Genomic DNA, 21,655 nt, shown 5'->3' with positions numbered 1-21,655 from the left:
AAACTTGATTTGCCATTAGTTGTTGGTTCTAAACTAATGGTAAAGGAGAAACTTAAATATTTCTGTATTTGGGAAGCCAGTATGGAAGACTCTGGAAGTTCAGTAATTTGGGACAATCCAGGATTAAAGGCCCCCCTCTGTTACATAGGTGAGTAGTGCAGATGGTCTTTTACTCAATCTTACCATCACTGGCTGGCTTCACCAGGTCAAGCATCTGGCACAGCAAATCATGGAATGGCAAGGGCTCAATGCCCATGGCTTCCATCCGTTCACATTGCTCCTCATAGAAGTACTCCAGCTCATACATGGAGAGTACACCATCTCCATCCATATCCATGCAGCGGAACCAATACTCAATGCTAGAAGATAAGGACACTCGTTAGCAATGGCCTGGTAAGGTCCTTTATTCACCCAGATTTATTACTGCCCATGTTTCTTTTAAAATAAGTCAGTATGTGTATATTTTCTTTTAAAATAAGTTAATATGTGTATACTTGAGACTTAGAGGAACACAGTTTTATAAAATTTGTTAGAAAAACTGGCCAGACCCCTTCTTCCCTTTATTTCCCTTCCCCAGAATCAACCACTTTCAATACCAGATTATTTTGGTTTTTATATTTTCAGATAAGATGCCTATATTGCTCCTTCCTTACATTTCTGTTTTAAGAACTGTGTATTAATTTCATACAATGAAAAATGAGGTTTTAGCTCTTCTACCTCTCTTTCTACTTTACCTACATGCCCTTCTGAACCTCGTAATATAAATTACTCAACTTTTTCTTTTATCTCTTATTTGCTTAGATTTCTGTGTACATGTTACTATTCAGTGCCCATATGTGCCAGTTTTCTACATCCATAATCATTCTCATCAGGGTTCTATGAACTGGATTTTCTTGATGAAGTCTTTCTTGCTTCCTTCTGACCTACTTTAACTGCACTGGTTGCTCTCTAGACTGGATTCATGGTTTCATCCCAGGGATTCCTTTCACCTTTCTCTTATTTCTTGTATCTCACACTTTCCTCATTCTTGGTTGACTTCCTTGTTTAGTGTAACATATTCTTCGGCAGCTTCCTAAAAAAAAGGGAGTGAGGCACATACGTTTTCTGAGATCTTAGATAGTTGAAAATACTGTTTATCTACCTCCTAACTTGGTTGATATTTTGGTTACAGAATTATACCTTGGTGGTGCTTTTCCTTCAGAAGTTTAAAGGCAATGATTCACTACACTATCTTCTATCTATCCACTATTGTTGAGAAGTCTAAAGCCATGCCGATGTCTGATCCTTTGACTATAATAACTTTTTTTTTTTTTTTCCTTTGAAGCCTATAGAGGTTTCTCTGGGTCCTTGGTATTTTGAAATCTCATGATGAAGTATCCTGGTCTGGGTCTAATTCATCTACTTTCTTGGGCTTTCTGAGAGCTTACACAATTTGGAAGCTAGTATTCTTTAGTTCTCGGAAATTTTCTTCAATTATTTTATTTCTTCCCTGCCTCTTTTCACCCTTATCCATTCTTTTTTTCTGGAACTCTTGTTATTCACATCTGCATGGTCAAATATTGTAGCCACTTATCCACATGTTCCTAGTCCAATTTGAGATATCTTTAAGTGTAAATACAAAACAGATTTTGAAGACTTAATATGAAAAAAAGGTAAAACATCAATATTCTTATATTGATGAGATGTTGCAATAACATTTTAGATATAGTGGATTAAATAAGATATTTAATTACAATTAATTTTATGTTTTTCTACATCTTTACTGTGGTTAAATTTCCTTTATAGTTTTTAAAAACATTTTTAGTAAAAACGATTTAAGGGGTACAATGAGATAATATATACATTGTGAAATAATTATTATAGTAAAATTATTTCACATATCATCTCCTCACTTAGTTATATTTGGGGTGGAGGGGGATGAGAAGACCTGAAATCTACTCTTAGCAAATTTCTAATATTTAATACAGTATTATTAACCATACTCACCATGTTGTATGTTTCATTCTAACTGCAACTTTGTACCCTTTGACTAGTACTTCCCCATTTCCTTCTTCCCTCAACTCCTGCTAACTAAAATTCTACTCTATGACTCTTTGTGTTTGACAGTTTTTAGATTTCACATGTAAGTGAGATCATGTGGTATTTGTGTCTCTGTGCATGCCTTATTTCACTTAGCATGGTGTACTCTGAGATCATCCATGTTGTCGCAAATGACAGAATTTCCTTCTTTTTAAAGGGTGAATAATATTCCTGTGTGTGTGTGTGTGTGTGTGCGCGTGTGTGTGTGTGTATCCCACACTTTCTTTATCCATTTATCCACTGAGGGATTTTAGGGTCATTTCATATCTTGGCTACTGTGAATAATGCTGCAATGAACATAGGAGTACAGGTACTTCTTCATGATATTTATTTCAGAGTTCTGATTCAAGATGGTAATGTAAGAAGATCCTGAACTTTCTCCCACAGACACACCAAATCTATAGCTATATATGGAACAAGTTCTTCTGAAAAGACTCCTTAGAACTGAGTAGCTCCTACACACTGTGCAGACAAGAAAACCCCACATCTAAGTGGGTAGGACAGGCTGACACACAATCTCACTATAATCCCCACCTCTGTCATGGTGACCTACAATCGAGGAAACTTAAAACCTGGAACTTCTTCCGAGGAGTGAAGGGTTTGAATCTCATACTGGGCACCGTAACTCTTAAGACCTGAAACTAAAAGATGACTCCCTAAAACATCTAGCTTTGGAAATCTCTATAGAGCTTGTGTCCATGAGACCCAAAAGGGTACAGTTAAGTGAGAAATGGCTCGTAAGGGGCTTATGTGCTTGGACTCACCCATGCTAGCGACCAGTGCAGAAGCAGCCAATAGACACTCAGACTTTCTGTGAAAGACACTCATTTCCTTATCTTAAAGCCTTGGCCTAAGGGCAGGTATCTAACTTAAAACACATATCTAGGGGCCTGCTGGGGTACTCTCTGGGGACAGAGGCTAGAGGATACCATGTTCACTCTTCTCCTCTGCTGCACTACACAGTGCCACTATCTCCTGGAGGGGAGCTTTTACATGCATCTGGTGCCCTGTTTTTATGTCTGGAGCCCTGCCTGGTATTTGCAGCTGCCACCCAGGGATGCTCACCGATAGCCTGGCTCTGGTGGCCAGGGGGGCTTGTGTTCCTGGGCCCCATGAGACTGTAACAATAGGAGACCTAGTTCTTAGCAGGCTACTATATCCGGGGTACTGCACAGACAAGAGGTTGAAACATACTCCCAGGCTTTCTGTGAAAGAGGGCTATTTGCTTGTGTTGGAGTTTCAGCCCAAAAGGTAGGTTTCAGGTTTAGCACACATCTAGGAGCTTATGGAGTTGCTTTCAGGGTATGGAGGCAAGTGGATGCCATCTTTGTGTTCTCCCTTTGTCTCATTCCAGCTGCTGGTATCTTTTAGAAAGGAGCTTATGCACTTGTATGGTACCCCAATTTTGGAGACTGATGCCCAGGGGATACTTAAGATTGCCTAGCTCTGGTGGCCAGTGAGGCTTATGTTTGTGGTCCCACAGGACTGTATATATGTGCATACTTTTAAAAGATGACAACCAGCCTCCATCTAGGTGCTGAAATCTTCCCCTCTGGGATAATGACAGGTCTTGGCACAACCTCGACTATTAGGAGCCATTAAAAATAAAAGAGGATGCTTGGACAATTAAAAGGTTTAAGATATAAGGGCTAGGACAGGGTTGAACAATAAAGTTTACCTACTACACAAGGCTACTATTCAAGACTTGGAGAGGTGGTTATTTTATCTAATGCACAGAAATCAACACAGTCAAGCAGAATGATGAAACAAAAAAATATGTTCTGAATTAAAAAATGAGAAAACGTCAGAAAAAATTCCTTAATAAAACTAAGTTAAGTGATTTACCTGATAAAGAGTTTAAAATAATGGTCACAAAGATGCTCACTGAACTTGGGAGATGAATGGATGAAGACAGAACTCAGAGATGAAAAATATAAGAATGTACTAAACAGAAGTCATAGAGCTGAAGAATATAATAAGTGAACTGAAAAATACATCAGAAGAGTTTGAAACCAGACTAGATAAAGCAGAAGAAAGGATCAGTAAACTTGAATACAGGGCAGTGGAACTCAATCAGAGCAGCAAAAAGAAAAAAGAATGAAAAATGTGAAAAAAATAGAAGATTAGGGAATACTTCCAAACTCCTTTTACAAGGCCAGCAGTACCCTGATAACAGAACAAGGACACTATGAGAAAATTACAGGCCAATATTACTGATGAATACAGATTCAAAAATCCTCAACAAAATACAGTAAAACCTTGGATTGCGAGTACCTTGTTCTGTGAGTGTTCTGTAAGACAAGCAAAATTTCTAATAAATTTTAACTTGATAAACGAGCAATGTCTTGAAATATGAGTAGTACGTGATGCCGAATGTCACATGATCACAACTGAGCCAATGGTTCTTTCCTCCCTCCCTCTCTCTCTCTCTCCTTTCCTCCCTCCCTCCCTCTCTCGGTGGGATTGTATCCTGTTTTTGGATGCTCGGTCTCAGGTTGTGGTGTTTGGCAGGAATCAGTGATTTTTCAGAATGTTGGAAGGTGCCCACAATTGGTACTAGTGTATTTTTTGTCACTACAAAGCACCTATGGACAGTCCTTTGCTTTTCCATGCAAGACTAAGCTTAGGAATGCTTTACTTCATTCCAGGTCAGGCTGCCTGCAGATATAGACCCTTTCCTTTGCTGCCTTATTGCCAGTTACATTAAATATAGTATATGACAAGAATTTATTAATACTGTACTCTAGTCAGCATCCATGTGAGCATATACAATGGCTCCCATGCAGAAAAAGGTTCCACTGAGCCAAGACAGCAGTGATTCTGTTAGCGATAGTGAAATTCATCCTATACAATAAGCCTCCTTTCTCTTGTCTTCCTCACACCAGCCATGAAGGTTTTCAAAGGTAAGTGCCAGTTAACTTATTTTTCTTTGCATTTATTATTTTGTATCAGATTATAGTATTGTAATCATTTTTATATGAGTATCTTTGGGTTGTGGGAATTTCAATTATTTCTGTTTTCAATTTTTTTATTAAAATTAAAATTTTTTTTTAAATTTTGAGAGAGAAACAGAGCACAAAGCAGAGGTGGCAGAGAGAGAGAGAGAGACACAGAATCAGAAGCAGGCCCCAGGCTGAGCTGTCAGCACAGAGCCCAACATGGGGCTCGAACCCACAAGCTGTGAGATCATGACCTGAGCTGAAGTTGGATGCCTAACTGACTGGGCCACCCAGGCACCCCAAGTTTCCATTATTTCTTATGGGGAAATTTGCTTTGATCTATAAGTGCCTTGGATTACAAGCATGTTTCCAGAATGAATTATGCTCGTAAACCAAGGTTTTACTTGTATTAGCAACTGAAATTCAACAGTACATTAAAAGGATCATAAACCATAATAAAGTGGGTATTCCGGGGTTGCAAGGATGGCTCGACATCTGCAAATCAATCAATGAGATGAAATTAATGAAATGAAGGATAAAAATTACATGGTCATGTCAGTAGATGTAGAAAAAGCATTTGATAAAATTCAACATCCATGTCTGATAAAAGCTCTTAACAAAGTGGGGACAGAGGGAATATATCTCCACATAATAGGTCATGTATGAGAAGCCCATGGCTAACCTCATATTCAGTGGTAGAAAGCTGAAGGCTTTTCCTGCAAGATCTAGAACAAGACAAAAATACCCATTCTCACCATTTTTATTCAACATAGTACTGGAAGACCTAGACAGAGCAATTAAACAAGAAAAATAAATAAAAGGGAAGGATTTCCCTTTTTTCCCCAAATTGGACAAGGAAGAGGTAAAACTGTTAACTCTGCAGATGACATATACAGAAAACCCTGAAGACTCCACCAAAAAAAGTGTAGAGGTAATAAACTCTATAAAACTGCAGGATGCAAAAATCAATACAAAGTAGCAGCAGAAGAAATTAACAATCCTGTTTACAGCTGCATCCAAAAGAATACAATACCTGGGAATTCATTTAACCAAGGAAGTGAAAGACTTGTACACTGAAAACTATTAAGACACTGATAAAACTGAAGACCTGCGTAAATGCAAAGACAGTTCATGTTCATGGATTGGAAGAATATTGTTAATATTACTCAAGGCATTCTACAGATTCAGTGCAATCCCTATAGAAATTCCAATGGCATTTTTTTTTAACAGAAAGTGAACAAACAATCCTAAAATTTGTATGGAATGACAGAAGACCATGAATACCCAAAGCAGTATTGAGCAACAAGAAAAAAGCTGGAGATTTCACACTACTTGATTTCAAAATCTACTACAAAGCTATAGTAATGAAAACAGTATGTTATTTGCATAATAACAGACACATAGGTCAATGTAACAGAATAGAGAGCCCAGAAATAAACCCACATATATATGGTCAATTGATGTATGACAAAGGAGCCAAGGATATAAAATGCAGAAAGGAGGGGCGCCTGGGTGGCTCAGTGGTTAAGCGTCTCACTCTTGGTTTTGGCTCAGGTTGTGATCTCATAGTTTTGTGGGTTCAAGCCTTGCATCAGGCTCTCAGCTGACAGCATGCAGCCTGCTTGTGGTTCTCTCTCTCTCTGCACCTCCCTCGCTCATATTTTTTCTCTCTCAAAATAAATAAACTTAAAAAAAAATAAAATGGAGAAAGGACGGTCATTTCAACAAATGGTGTTGGAAAAAACTGCCACATGCAAAAGAATGAAATTGGACCACTATCATATACAATACACAAAAATCAACTCAAAATTTATTAAAAACATAAAAGTATAAAACTTCCAGAAGAAAATATAAGCAGCAAACTCTTTGATATCAGTGTTGGCAATAACTTTTTGGCTATAACACCAAAAGCAAAGGAAATCATCAACAAAATAAAAAGGCAATCCTGAATGGGAGAAAATATTTGCAAAGTATGTATCTGGTAAGGGGTGTATATCCAAATATATATAGAGAAGTCATACAACTCAATAGCAAAAACCAAACCAAACCAAACAAACAAAAAAACTGATTAAAAAATGGGCAGAGGGTCTAAATAAACATTTTTCCAAAGACACCCAGATGGCTAGTAGGTACATGAGGAGATGCTCTACATGACTATCAGGGAAATGCAATTCAAAAATATAATGAAGTATTACCTCACACCTGTTAGCATGACTATTATCAAAAAGACTAGAAATAACAAGTGTTGGTGAGGAGAATGTGGAGAAAAGGGAACCTATGTATACCATGGTGAGAAAGTAAATTAATGCAGCTACTATGGAACACAATATTGAGGTTCCTCAAAAAATTATAAACAGAATTTCCATATGATCCAGCAATTTTACCTTTGGTTATTTATCTGAAGAAAATGAAAACATTAACTTGAAAAGATATATCTACCCCCCATTTTCAACCCCATGCAGCTAAGATATGGAAACAACCTATGTGTCCATTGATGGATAAAGAAGGAAAATGCAGTATATATACACAATGAAATATTATTCAGCCATAAAAAAGAAATTATCTGATTAAAAAAATGGGTGGAAGAGTTGAATAGACTTTTTTAAAAAAAATGTTTATTTGTTTTGAGAGAGTGAGCACAAGCAGGTGAGGGGCAGAGAGAGGGAGAGAATCACAAGCAGACTTTGCAGAGCCTGACACAGGGCTCAATCCCACAAACCATGAGATCATGATCTGAGCCAAAATCAAGAGTCTGATGCTTAAATGACTGAGCCATCTGGGCACCCCATGAATAGACATTTTTCTAAAGAAGACATATAGATGGCCAACAGACACCTGAAAGTGTGCTCTGTATCACTAATCATCAGGGAAATGCAAACTAAAAACACAATGAGATATCACCTCACACCTGTGAGAACAGCTAAACTAAAACACAAGAAAAAACGAGTGTTGGCGAGGACGTGGAGAAAAAGGAACCCTTATGCACTGTTGGTGGGACTGCAAACTAGTGCAGTCACTGTGGAAAACAGTATGGAGGTTCCTCAAAGAATTAAAAATAGAATTACCATATGATCCAATAATTTCACTACTGGTATTTACCTAAAACAACACTAATTCAAAAAGATATATGTATCCCATGTATACTTCAGTGTTATTTACAACACCCAAGACATGGAAGAAACTCACATGTCCCCTGACAGATGAATAGATGAAGAAGTGGTTTATACATACAATGAAATATTACTCAGCTATAAAAAAGAATGAAATCTTGTCATTTGTAAACAGCATGGATGGAGTAGAGAGTATAATGTTAAATAAGTTGGTCAGAGAAAGACAAATTTGTATGTTTTCACTCACATGTGAAATTTAAGAAACCAAGCAAGCAGAGAGAAAAGAGTCAAACAAAAATCCCAGATTCATAAATAAAGAGAACAAACTGGTGGTTGCCAGAGGGGAAGTGGGTCTGGCAGGATAGGTGAAATAAATTAAGGGAATTAAGAGTACACTTATCTTGATGAGCACTGAGAAATGTATAGAATTGTGAAATAGTTATATTGTATACCTGAAACAAATATAACACCATATGTTAATATAAAAAAACAACAACAAGGAATGAAATTCTACCATTTATGACCACATGGATGGACCTTGAAGACATTGTGCTGGGTGAAATAAGTCAAACACAAATACTCTTATGATCTCACTTATATTTGAAAACTAAGAAAAAAAAAAAAAAAAAAAACAACTGAGGTCACATATACAATGAAAAGATTGGTGGTTACCAGTGTGGAGGGTGGGATGGGCAAACAGAGTGAAGGTGGTGAAAAGGTACAAATTTACATTTATAAGGTAAGTCCTGAGGATGTAATATACAGCATGGTGACTTTACTGCATATTTGAAGGTTGCTAAGAGATCTTAAAAGTTTTTATCACAAGAAAAAAAATTTTGTATCTGTATATAGTGGTGAATGTTAAGGGGACTTACGTTAGTGATCATTTTGCAATATATATGAATATCAAATCATTATGTTGTACATCTAGAACTATCATGTCAATTATACCTCAATATAAAAATAATTTTTTAAGAAAAGAAGTTGGAATTGTAGTGAAGTAATCTGAGGTCAGTCTTTGCAGCCTGTACTTTTAAGAGCCTCAAGTTAGAAAAAAATTTGTTTTACTTATTTACTGTGGTTAAAAGCACCATTACATTTGCTTACAAATCAGTCATAATTTGAGAAAAGATAGATTTTTTTGAACCTCAGAAATTGTCCCATTTGCTACCAGCATATTTTCCATTTTGGCACAGTAACGGTAAATGAAAAGAAAGATAGATACTGATTTTATCATCTTTGGATACATATACAGAAGTGAGATTACTGGATCATATGGTTTAGTTCTATTTTTAATTTTCTGAAGAACCTCCATACTGTTTATTATAATGGGTGTACCAATTTATATTCCCATCAACAGTCTACCATGGTTCCCTTTTCTCCACATTCTTGCCAATTCTTAGTGATGTTGAGCATCTTTTCATTTACCTGTTGGCCATTTATAGGTCTTTTGGGAAATGTCTATTCAGAGCCTTTGCCCATTTTTACTTTTATATATCTCTTCCTCCCCGCCTCCCCCAGTTTTTAAATTCTAGCTAGTTAACATACAGTGAAATATTAGTTTCAGACATAGAACTTGTGATTCATCACTTACTTACAACACCTAGTGCTCATCACAAGTGCTTTCCTTGATACCCATTACCTATTTAACTCATCTACCCCCCCCCCCCACATCACCTCTCCTTCAGTAACCATCAGTTTTCTATCGTTAAGAGTCTGTTTATTGTTTTGTCTCTTTTTTCCCTGTTCACTTATTTTGTTTCTTAAATTCAATATGAGTGAAATCATATGGTATGTGTCTTTCTCTGACCTATTTTGCTCAGCATAATACTCTCTAGCTCCATCCACATTGTTGTAAATGGTAAGATTTCATTCTTTTTGATAGCTAAGTAATATTCCATTGTATATACATACTACATCCATTTTATCCATCAGTCGATGGACATTTGGGCTCTCTCCATAATTTGGCTATTGTTGGTAATACTCTTCTAAACATTGTTGTGTATATACCCCTTTGAATTAGTATTTCTGTATCCTTTGGGTAAATACCTAGTAGTGCACAAAAATTGTTGTTTAGGGTAGTTCTATTTTTAACTTTTTGAGAAACCTCCACACTATTTTCCAGAGTGGCTGCCTCAGTTTGCATTCCCACCAACAGTGTAAGAGGGTTCCCCTTTCTCCACATCCTCAACTACACCTGTTGTTTCTGGTATTGGTAATTTTAGCCATTCTGACTGGCATGAAGTGGTATATATCACTGTAGGTCTGATTTGTATTTCTCTGATGATGAGTGATGAGTGATGTTGAGCATCTTTTCATGTGTCTGTTAGCCAACTGTTTGGTCTTTGGAAAAATGTCTATTCCTGTCTTTTGCCCATTTTTAAACTGGATTACTTTTTCAGTATTGAGTTTTAGAAGTTCTTTATATATTTTGGATATTCACCCATTATCAGATAAGTCATTTTTAAATATCTTCTCCCATTCTGTGTGTTGCTTTTTAGTTTTGTTGATTCTTTCCTTCACTGTGCAGCTTTTTATTTTGATGTAGTCTCAAAAGTTTATATTTGCTTTTCTTTCCCTTTGCCTTAGGAGACCTATCTAGAAAAATGTTGCTATGGCTGATGTCAGTGAAACTACTGCCTGTGCCCTCTTCTAGGATTTTTATGGTTTCAGGTTTCACATTTGGGTCTTTAATCCATTTGAGTTTACTTCTTATGGTGAAGGAAAGTGGTCTCAATGTGGTGCCTGGGTGGCTCAGTCGGTTAAGCGTCCAACTTTGACTCAGGTCATGATCCCACAGTTCGTGGGTTCAAGCCCCGCATCAGGCTCTGTGCTGACAGCTCCGAGCCTGCAGCCTGCTACAGATTCTGTGTCTCCATCTCTCTGCCCCTACCCCCGCTCATGCTCTCTCTTCTCCTTCAAAAATAAACATTAAAAAAATTTTTTTTAAAAAGAAAGTGGTCCCAGCTTCTTTCTTTTGCATGTTGCTGTCCAGTTTTCCCAACACCATTTGTTGGTTCGTTTCTGGGTTTTCTATTCTGTTTCACTGATCTATGTGTCTGTTTTTGTGCCAATACCATACTTTCTTGATCACTACAGCTTTGTAATATAGCTTGAAGTCCAGAATTCTGATGCTTCTAGCTTTTTCTTTTTCAAGATTGCTTTGGCTATTTGAGGTCTTTGTGGTTCTATACAAATTTTAGTACTGTTTGTTTCTAGCTCTGTGAAAAATGCTGGTGGTATTTTGACAGGGATGGCATTAAATGTGTCTATCACTTTGGGTAATATAGGCATTTTAACAATATTTGTTCTTCTAATCCATGAGCATGGTATGTTTGTGCATTTCTTTGTGTCCTCTTTAATTTCTTTCATAAGTGTTCAATAGTTTTCAGAGTACAGATCTTTTACCTCTGGTTAGTTTTATTCTAGTATCTCATGGTTTTGGGTAGAATCGTAAATGGAATTGATTCCTTGATTTCTCTTTCTGCTGCTTCATACTTGTACAGAAATGCAACGGATTTCTGTACATTGATTTTACCTTTGGCCATTTTTAAATTGAGTTTTTTTGTTGCTGAATTATTTACATTCCTTATATATTTTGGATGTTAACTTATCAGCTATATGGCTTGCAAATATTTTTCTTCCATTTTGTAGGTTGTTTTCACTCTTGATTGTTTCCTACTAAAAGTTTTTTAGTTTGATACGATCCCATTATTATTATTATTATTATTAATTGGCCTGTGCTTTTGGGTCATATAAAAAAATCAAATTGCACACACCAGTGTCAAGAAACTTGTTCTCTGTTTTCTTCTAGTAGTTTTATAGTTACAGGCTTTACATTTAAGTCTTTAATCCATTTTGAGTAGATATTTTTAAAATTGAGACAAGTGTCCAACTTCATTCTGCATGTGGATAACCAGTTTTCCCAGCATAATTTATTGAAGAGACTGCCCTATCCCCATGTGTGTTCATGGCACCACTATCATCTATTTCTGGGCCCTTTACCCTGGCCCAATAGTCTATATTTTTATGTTAGTACCATGTTTTTTTGAATAGTATAGCTTTGTAGTATATTTTGAAATTAGGTAGTGTGATGCCTCTAGCTTTGTTCTTGTTGCTCAAGACTGGTTTTGCATTTCTCAGTCTTTTGTGGTCCCAAATGAACTTTAGGATTGTTTTGTTCACTTTTGTGAAAAATGTCATTAGAATTGTGACAAAAATTGCATTGAATCTGTAGATAGCTTTAGGTAGTATTTTAACGATATATTATATATATAATATCAGTTGTTAATTATAATAATTCTTCTAATCCATGAAGATGGCATAGCTTTCCATTTTTTTGTGTCCTATTCAAATTATTACGTCAAGATTTTATAGAGTTCAGTGTACAGATCTCTGATTTCCTTGGTTAAATGTCTTCCTACATTAAAAAAAAATTATGTGATGCTGTTGTACATGGGTTTATTTTTCCAGATATCATTAGTGTGTAGAAATGCAACTGATTTTTGTAGGTTGATTTTGTATCCTATAGCTTCACTAAATTAGTTCATTGGTTCTAATAGTTTTTTGGTGGTCTTTAGGGTTTTATATATAAAATTGACCCTTGAACAACATCAGGTTGAACTGCATGGGTCCACTTATACATGGATTTTTCTTGGTCAGTACAGTATTGTAAATGTATTTTCTCTTCCTTATAATTTTCTTTTTTCCCTCTAGCTTACCTCATTCTAAGAATGTAGTATATAATACATGTAACATAAAAAATATGTGTTAATCAATGGTTTATGTTATCAGTAAGACTTCTAGTCAATCATAGGATATTAGTAATTAAATTTTGGGGGAGTCAGAAGTTAAATGTGGACTTTTGACTTTGTGGGAGGTCAGTACCCCTAACCCCTATGTTGTTCAAGAGTCAACTGTGTAATATTATGTCCTCTGCAAAAAGAAATAACTTTACTTCTTCCTTTCTGATTTGGATGCCTTTTCTTGGTCTTGCCTAAAAATTCTAGTTAGAATTCCCAGTTGAATCAAAGTGGCAAGAGTGGGCATCCTTGCCTTGTTTCTGATCTTAGAGGAAAAGCTTTCCGCTTTCACCACTGAGTATGATGGTAGTTGTGAACATATACACAACCTTTATTTTGTTGAGATACATTCTTTCTCTACCCAGTGTGTGTGTGTGTGTGTGTGTGTGTGTGTGTGTGTGTGTTTAAATCATGAAAATAGTGTGAATTTTGTCAAATGCTTTTTTGCATCTTTGGAGTGGATCATACAATATTTACATTTCTGTTAATGTGGTATATGACACTTACTGATTTGTGTAGTTGAACCATCCTTACATTCTAGGGATAAACCCCAATTACTCATGGTGTTGATCCTCTTAATGTGAATTCGGTTTGCTAACATTTTGTTGAGGACTTGTGCATCTATGTTCATCAGGGCAACTGATCTATAATTTTCTTTTTTTGTAGTATCCTTATCTGGTTTTGGTATAAGGATATTGCTGGCCTCGTAAAATGAGTCTGGGAGTGTTCCCTCCTCTTCAATTTTTGGGAAGACTTTGGGAAGCACTGCATTTTATTTTTCTTTAATTGGTAGAATTTATCTATGAAGCCATCAGGTCTTTGGCTTTTCTGTTTTGGAAGGTTTTTGATTACTGACTCTATCTCCTTACTCATTACTGGTCTGTTCAGATTTTCCATTTCTTCACGATTCAGTCTTGGCAGATTGTAGGTTTCTAGGAATTTATCCATTCTTGGTACATTATTTGATTTATTGGCATATAAATCTTCATAGTAGCTTGTGATCTTATTTCTATGGTATTGATTGTAATGTCTCCTCTTTCACTTATAATTTGAGTCTTAGTCTACTTAAAAATCTGTCAATTTTATCTTTTCAAAAAACTAACTCTTAGTTTCACTGATCTTTTTCTGCTGCTTTTCCTAGTCTCTATTTATTTCTTCTCTGATCTTATTTTCTTGCTTCTGCTAATTTTGGGTTTAGTGTGTTCTTTTTCTAGTTTCTTGAGGTATAAAGCTAGGTTGTTTAATCTTTTTCTTACTATAGGCATTTATTGAAGGTCCCTCTTAGAACTGCTTTTGATGCATTCCATTAGTTTTGATATATTTTATTTCCATTTTCATTTGTCTCAAGATATTTTGATTTCTCTTCTGATTTCTTGATTAATTGATCATGAGTGTTTTTACTTTCCACATATTTGCAGTTTTTCTGTTATTGATTTCTAGTTTCATACCATTGTGGTTGGAAAAGATACTTGTTATAATTCAATATACTTAAATTTATTGACTTGTTTTGTGGACTAAAATATGATCTGTCCTGGGGAATTCTCTTTGTGAATGTGTATCTTGTTGCTGTTGGATGGAATGTTCTTCATATGCGTGTTAGGTCCATTTGGTCTACAGTGCTGTTCAAGTCTGCTGTTTCCTGATTTTATGTCTAGATGATCTATCCATTGTTGCAAGTGGGCTGCTGAGGTCCCCTGTTATTGTATTGCTATTTTCCCCATCAAATCTGTTAATACTTACTTTATACACTTAGGTGCTCCGTTGTTGGGTACATATATATTCATAACTGTCATATCCTCTTGATGAATCGACTCCTTTATCATTATATACTGACTTTGTCTCTTGTGACAGTTTTTGACTTGGAGTCTATTTTGTCTGATATTAAGTAATGCCATCCTGCTCTCTTTTGGTTATCATTTGCATGGAAGATTTTTTCCTATCCCTTCACTTTTAGCCCATATGTGTCCTTAGAGCTATAAGAGTCTTTAGTAGGCAGCATATTGTGGGATCTTGTCTTTAATCCATCTAGCCACTCTGTGTCTTTTGATTGGCTATTTTGATCCATTTACATTTAAAGTAATTATTTTTATGTAAGGACTTACTATTGCCATTTTGTTAATTGGTTTCAACTCTTGTGTATTTCTGTTATTCCTTTCTTGCTGTGATCCTTTGTCATTCACTGATTTTTTTTGTAGTGGTATACTTTGGTTCCTTTATCTTTTGTGTATCTAATTTATCGTTTGTGTATCTACTTTATTTTTAGTTAACATGAAGATTACCTAAAACCTAGTTGTAACAATCTATTTTAAGTTGACAATAACAAGTTCAATTGCATATGAAATCTGTATGCTTTAACTTCTCCAACGTTTTGTTATTGATGTCACAACTTATTTTTCTTCTATATTTATATCTGGTATCTAATTATTGTAGTTTTTTGATACTTTTGTCTTTTAAAACCAGAGTTAAAAATGATTTAAGCACTTTCATGCTATTATTGTAAATTTGACTTTATTTTTGCCCTTACAATGAGTTTCATACTTTGATGTTAGTTAGCATTCTTCCTTTCAGCTTGAAGAACTCTCTTCAGCATTTCTTGTAAAGCAGCTCTACTATGATGAACTCCCACAGATCTTGGTTGACTGAGAAAGCCTTTATCTCTTCTTTATTTCCGAAGGACAGCCTTGCCAACTATAGTGTTCTTGGTTGGCAGTGTTTTCTTTTGGCACTTTGAATGTATCATCCCATTCTCCTGGTCGGCAAGGTAGTCAAGTAAGAAATCTACTACTAGGGATTCCCTTGTATGTGATGAGTTGGTTTTCTCTTGCTGTTTCAAATTATGTTTTTGACTTAAAAAAATTTTTTTAAATGTTTTCTTTTTGAGAGAGACAGAGTGTGAGTGACAGACGGGCACGGGGGGGGGGGGGGGGGGGAGACAGACAGACAGAATCTGAAGCAGGCTCCAAGGTCTGAAGTGTCAGCACAGAGCCTGATGCAGGGCTTGAACCCAAGAACCGTGAGATCATGACCTGAGCCAAAGTCTGATGCTTAACTGACTGAGCCACCCAGGTGTACTCCCACTCCTTTAAAAAAAACTTTAAAAATTGTTTATTTTTTTGGGGGGGGGAGGAGCAGAGAGAGAGAGAGAGCGCAAAATTCTGTCTTTGACTTTTCAGAATTTGCTTATAATGTGTCTTAGTGAAGATCTCTTTATATTTTATCTGTTTGGGGTTCCTTGGACTTCATGAACCTGGATGTTCATTTCCCTCTCCAGATTAGTAAAGCTTTCTGTCATTATTTATTTAAATATGTTTTCTCTCTTTTCTTTATCTGTTTCTTCTGGGACTCCTATAATGTGTTTATTGTTTCTTTTAATGGTGTCCCATAAGTCTTGTAAGCTTTTTGCCCTCTTTTTCATTATTTTTTTTCCCTTTTCTTTCCTTTGGGTAATTTCAGTTGACTTGTCTTCATGCTCACAGATTCCTTCTTCTGCTTGAGTTTGCTGTTGAAACTCTCTGTGGAATTTTTCAGTGCAGTTATTGTGTTCTTCGGCTCCAGAATTTGTTTGGCTGGATTTTATGGTTTCTCTGTTGCATTTCTCATTTTCATCATGTTTTGTTTTCCTGATTTTGCTTAGTTCTCTGTTTTGTCTTATAGTTCATTGAGAATCTTTAAGATGACTGTTTTAAGGGGCGCCTGGGTTGCTCAGTCAGTTAAGGTCCCACTTTTGGTTTCAGTTCAGGTTATAATCTCCCAGTTTGTGAGTTCAATCCCAGCATCAGGCTCCATGCTGGAGCCTACTTGGGATTCTCTCATTCTCTGCCCCTCCCCTCTTGCTTGCTCTCTCAACATAAATCTCAAAGAAAAAAAAAAGATATTATTTTGAATTCTTTGTCAGGCAGTTTGCAGATCTCAATTTCTTTAAGGTCAGTTACTGGTGCTTTATTTTGTTCCTTTGGTGGTGTCACATTCCCTTGGTTATTCATGATCCTTGTGACACTGCATTGTTGTCTCTGTATCTGAAGAAGTAGGTATCTCTTCCAGTCTTCATCTTATTTACTTAATTTAGTTATTTATGAGAGAGAGAGTGTGTGTACACACACAAGAGCAGGGGAGGGAGAGAGAGAGAGAAAGGGAAACACAGAATCTGAAGCAGGTTCCAGGCTCTGAGCTGTCAGCATAGAGCCCAACACAGGGCTCAAACCTGTGAATCATGAGATCATGACCTGAGCTGAAGTCAGATGCTTAACCAACTGAGCCACCCAGGCGTCCTTCTTTCAGTCTTTAAAGACTGATTTTGGCAGGAAAGCCCTTTGGCAGTTTGTTCAGAAATTCTGGGCACGCTGTCTGATGTGGTCTGTGGGCGAGTTTGTGGCTGGAGTCCTTAGGAGGCCCAGGCCAGCTGGTGAGCGGGCCTGTGCCTGGGTCCATGGGGGCTGACCTGGTAGTTAAGTGGGTCTGGAGCCTAGGTCTGCAAGGAGTGGCCTGTTGCTGGAATGGGTCTGTGATGTCAGAAATATAGGTCTGCAGTGATGGACCTGGAGCTTGGGTCTGTGGGGACTGGCCATTGTTGAGGTCTACTGCATTTTGCTGGAGCTTGGGGATGGGTTGCCAGTGGCTGGTCTGGCACTAGGGCAAGCTTATGGCTATAAGGGCCAACCTGGTGCTGAATGAATATGGTGGATGGTTCTGCAGTAGTCTGTTTGGAGCCTGCAATTGTGAGGGCTGGCTTGGTGCTAGAGTGAGCCTGGAGCCTGGGACTACAGGTGTGGGTCTGGAGCCTGGGTCCATGGGGGCTGGCCTGACACTGGGGTGGGCATAGGGGCTGGGTCCACTGGTGCTAGCCTGGTGTTGCTGTTTATTTGGGAGGTTCTAGTGCTGGGGTCCACAGTCAAGTTGGGTGCTCACTTCACTCCTTCCCCCATGTCTCTCTTCATACTGGGCTGCCTAGGCTTTGGAGATGGGGTGACACAAGTAATGTGAGGTTTTTCCTTTCTGCCCTCTTCATCTTTTGTTGTTTCTGTGTTCCATCCAGGTGTTGCAATCTCTTACCTGTAATCCTTAGCTCTTCTGAAGGTATTTTTGTGCATGGATAGTTGTTCAAACTGATATTTCTGTGAGGAGACAAGCAACGGAAACTTCTATTCGGCCATCTTGCTGTCATCAGTCTTTTGCAGCTAAATTTCAAAATTACATGCATGGCTTGCATCATATTTCAGTTTCCAGTTGTGTTTGAACTTTTTGGGCTAGTTCTCTAATTTTTATATTTTGTCTCTATTTTCTATTGTTTCATCTTTGTTGTTGTTCTTTCTGAGAGGTTTATTTAGCTTTATCTACTGAACATTGTTTGTTTTTTTTTTAATTTCTGCTATCATAGTTCTGATTTTCCACGGTTTTTGGTTCCTTGAATATTCCTTTTATAAAAAGTATCATTCTGTTCATGTTCTGTGAATATAATTTCTTCTATTACAGTGTCTTGTTGTTGCTGCTGTAGGTTTCTTTTCCCTGAAGTTGTCTGTTTCATCTATGTCACTTTTCACCCCTTCTGTTTGGTCTCTACCTTTTATTTTTGTTAATGTTTATGTTTTAGACAGAGAAGAGTGTGGGTGGGGGAGGAGCAGAAAGAGAGGGAGACACAGAATCCAAAGCAGGCGGCAGGCTCTGAGCTGTCAGCACAGAGCCTGATGTGGGGCTCGAATTTGTGGACTGCGATATCATGACCTGAGCCAAAATCAGATGCTTAACCAACTGAGTCACCCAGGAGCCCCTAGTCTCTCTACCTTTTATGTAAGAGGTTTCACTCAGATATTCAGAGATCCTTTGTACTCTGCTCATATTTAAGAATAGACACTGGGGCAACTGAGTTGAGTGTCCAACTCTGGATTTCGGCTCAGGTCATGATCCTAAGGTCAAGATTCTCTCTCTCTCTGCTCCTCTCCCCTGTTCCTGCTCTCTAGCTCTAAAAATTTTTTAAATAAAATAAATAAATAAATAAATAAATAAATAAATAAATTTTAAAAAAGGGTGGATGCTAAAAAGGTGATTGGAAGTTCTTATCTATGGGTTTCTTGACTCTGAGCTTTACTATAAAGTAATCTGGTTAGGTTCTTTCCTTGGAAATGATCCAATGTCAAATCTTCAGGTCTTTATTCTTAGTTTCTGGATTCTCCAGAAAAGCATCTTTTAGTCACTTGCATGGAGGTTCAGAACAGGTTGCTTGGATTCTGTACATTGAGTGAGGAATGAAGACTGGGCATCCCAGCATTCAGTATGTATATACTCACTTATTCTGTTTTCAATATGTTACTCATACCTTCAATTGTGTCCCCCAGTTTAGAGGCCCTCTATTTTATATTTTCCAGGGAATAAAGTACCAGTCTTCTGCCTGGGCAGAGATGATCTGGAGATCAACTGTTCAAACAAACCTTCCTAAATTCTCCTGATTTTTGGCTTTACCTTTATTCCACCCATCCACTTCCAAGGTCCCCCAAGTCCTGAATGTTTGGAGGTTTTTGCTAGGTATATACAGTTGCTTCCTGGTCTTTAGCTCTGTTAACTTAGGATTTAGGTAGTCTGCTAACTTTATTTGCTTTCAGTTTCCAAATACTTGTTTTCTCTTTTTTCCTTTGTTATTATGAATTTATTCTTTTTTTCTTAAAATTAAAAAAAAAATTTCTACACCCCATGTGGGGCTTAAACTCATGATCCTGACGTCAAGAGTTGTATGTTCTATCAACTAGCCAGCCAGGTACCCCATGAATTTATTACTTACAAAAATTCTCTTTACTGTCATTTTAATGGAATTTCAAGAGGAACCAAAAGCACTACATATAACTAAACTGTTATCTTCACTTGGTAAGTTATTCATGCTATATTATGGCCACTATCATTTAGCATTATCACTTGGAATAGCAAGTTTAGTCATGTCACCAATTAATTACAAAATATGAAGCCAACAGCATTAATTGGTGACAGGGAAAAATATTTCTAAAAGACCACTGATTCCTGGTACAAAGTAAAACTTTTCAAGATAAGGTTCTAGGAAACTCTTGGTTAAATTCTCATTTGTAGTCCTCGATATATTTAATGGTTTTAAAAAATATCTTTTGAGGAGAGTAAGGTGAAATTAATTAAGTTGTGACTATTACTTTCAAGTAAGTCACACGAAAATCTATGTGTATCTTTATTGAGAGAGATGAATTTTCTACTATTGCAATAAGTAATACTTGCAAATTTCTTTTGGGAAACCTATTTTTTTTTTAATTTTTTTTTCCAACGTTTTTATTTATTTTTGGGACAGAGAGAGACAGAGCATGAACAGGGGAGGGGCAGAGAGAGAGGGAGACACAGAATCGGGAACAGGCTCCAGGCTCCAAGCCATCAGCCCAGAGCCTGACGCGGGGCTCGAACTCACGGACCGCGAGACGTGACCTGGCTGAAGTCGGACGCTTAACCAACTGCGCCACCCAGGCGCCCCTGGGAAACCTATTTTTAAAAATTGTATCAGCTGACTGTTTAATGATACCATTAAAGAACAGAGGGGACATTCATTGGATACAATGAACATGAGGCAATAGTTTGGCTGTGGTGAGATCCAGTCATATCACATCTACTCTAAGAGTTTTAGAAGTTTCAAAAGAATACTACCCCACTTTAAAATATCTCCAGATTGTCAGAAAAACCTTGAGGAGATAGATCTCATGAGCAGAGGGTTACAATAAATGTGGCAATATGTGGTTGCTATACAATGTGTCATTATTTTTTTAGAAATAATGTTTTGTGTTGTATGAAAAGGGGTTTGACCAGTCTCTAAGGTCTCTTAGTCTTCAAATTACTTATTACTTATCTTAAGATAATAAAACTAGGACAGAAGGAAGACTCTTAGTTTTGACAAGTACCTAATAGGACTGCAGTGAAAGGCAACTTATTTTACTGAGAAATATAAACTACTATAGTCAGTTGCACTTTAAGAACAAAGATAAAAGAGTCTACATGATAAAGCTTAAACTGACACTTTAGCAAATCTTTGTAACACGTAAGAGATAAAGCTAGGAGGCAAAGAGACATATATTATTGCCTTGATATTTGCCAAAGTGACAGGACAGCTGCCTTTAAATGTTTGAGAGTTGGCACAAAAACAGACACATAGACCAATGGAATAGAATAGAAACCCCAGAACTAGACCCACAAACATATGGCCAACTCATCTTTGACAAAGCAGGAAAGAACATCCAATGGAAAAAAGATAGCCTCTTTAACAAATGGTGCTGGGAGAACTGGACAGCAACATGCAGAAGGTTGAAACTAGACCACTTTCTCACACCATTCACAAAAATAAACTCAAAATGGATAAAGGACCTGAATGTGAGACAGGAAACCATCAAAACCTTAGAGGAGAAAGCAGGAAAAGACCTCTCTGACCTCAGCCGTAGCAATCTCTTACTCGACACATCCCCAAAGGCAAGGGAATTAAAAGCAAAAGTGAATTACTGGGACCTTATGAAGATAAAAAGCTTCTGCACAGCAAAGGAAACAACCAACAAAACTAAAAGGCAAACAACGGAATGGGAAAAGATATTCGCAAATGACATATCGGACAAAGGGCTAGTATCCAAAATCTATAAAGAGCTCACCAAACTCCACACCCGAAAAACAAATAACCCAGTGAAGAAATGGGCAGAAAACATGAATAGACACTTCTCTAAAGAAGACATCCAGATGGCCAACA

The 21,655-nt window shown here is 37.1% G+C and overlaps 1 protein-coding gene across 4 annotated transcripts in view; it reads right to left on the bottom strand.

Moving 5' to 3' along the window:
• PPP2R3A (protein phosphatase 2 regulatory subunit B''alpha) overlaps positions 1 to 21,655 on the bottom strand; it is a 200,798-nt gene that overhangs the window by 28,830 nt on the left and 150,313 nt on the right. For all 4 annotated transcript variants that reach the window (XM_047875324.1, XM_047875326.1, XM_047875325.1 and 1 more), the window contains one exon: positions 184 to 359. In XM_047875324.1, coding sequence (XP_047731280.1) covers positions 184 to 359 — 176 coding nt within the window. The remainder of the gene's footprint in view (positions 1 to 183; positions 360 to 21,655) is intronic.

This window comes from Prionailurus viverrinus, chromosome C2 (assembly GCF_022837055.1).
Source record: "Prionailurus viverrinus isolate Anna chromosome C2, UM_Priviv_1.0, whole genome shotgun sequence".
Lineage (NCBI taxonomy): Eukaryota > Metazoa > Chordata > Mammalia > Carnivora > Felidae > Prionailurus > Prionailurus viverrinus.
Note: the sequence above shows the minus strand (reverse complement) of the source record. Positions and strands in the feature narration are given on the sequence as shown.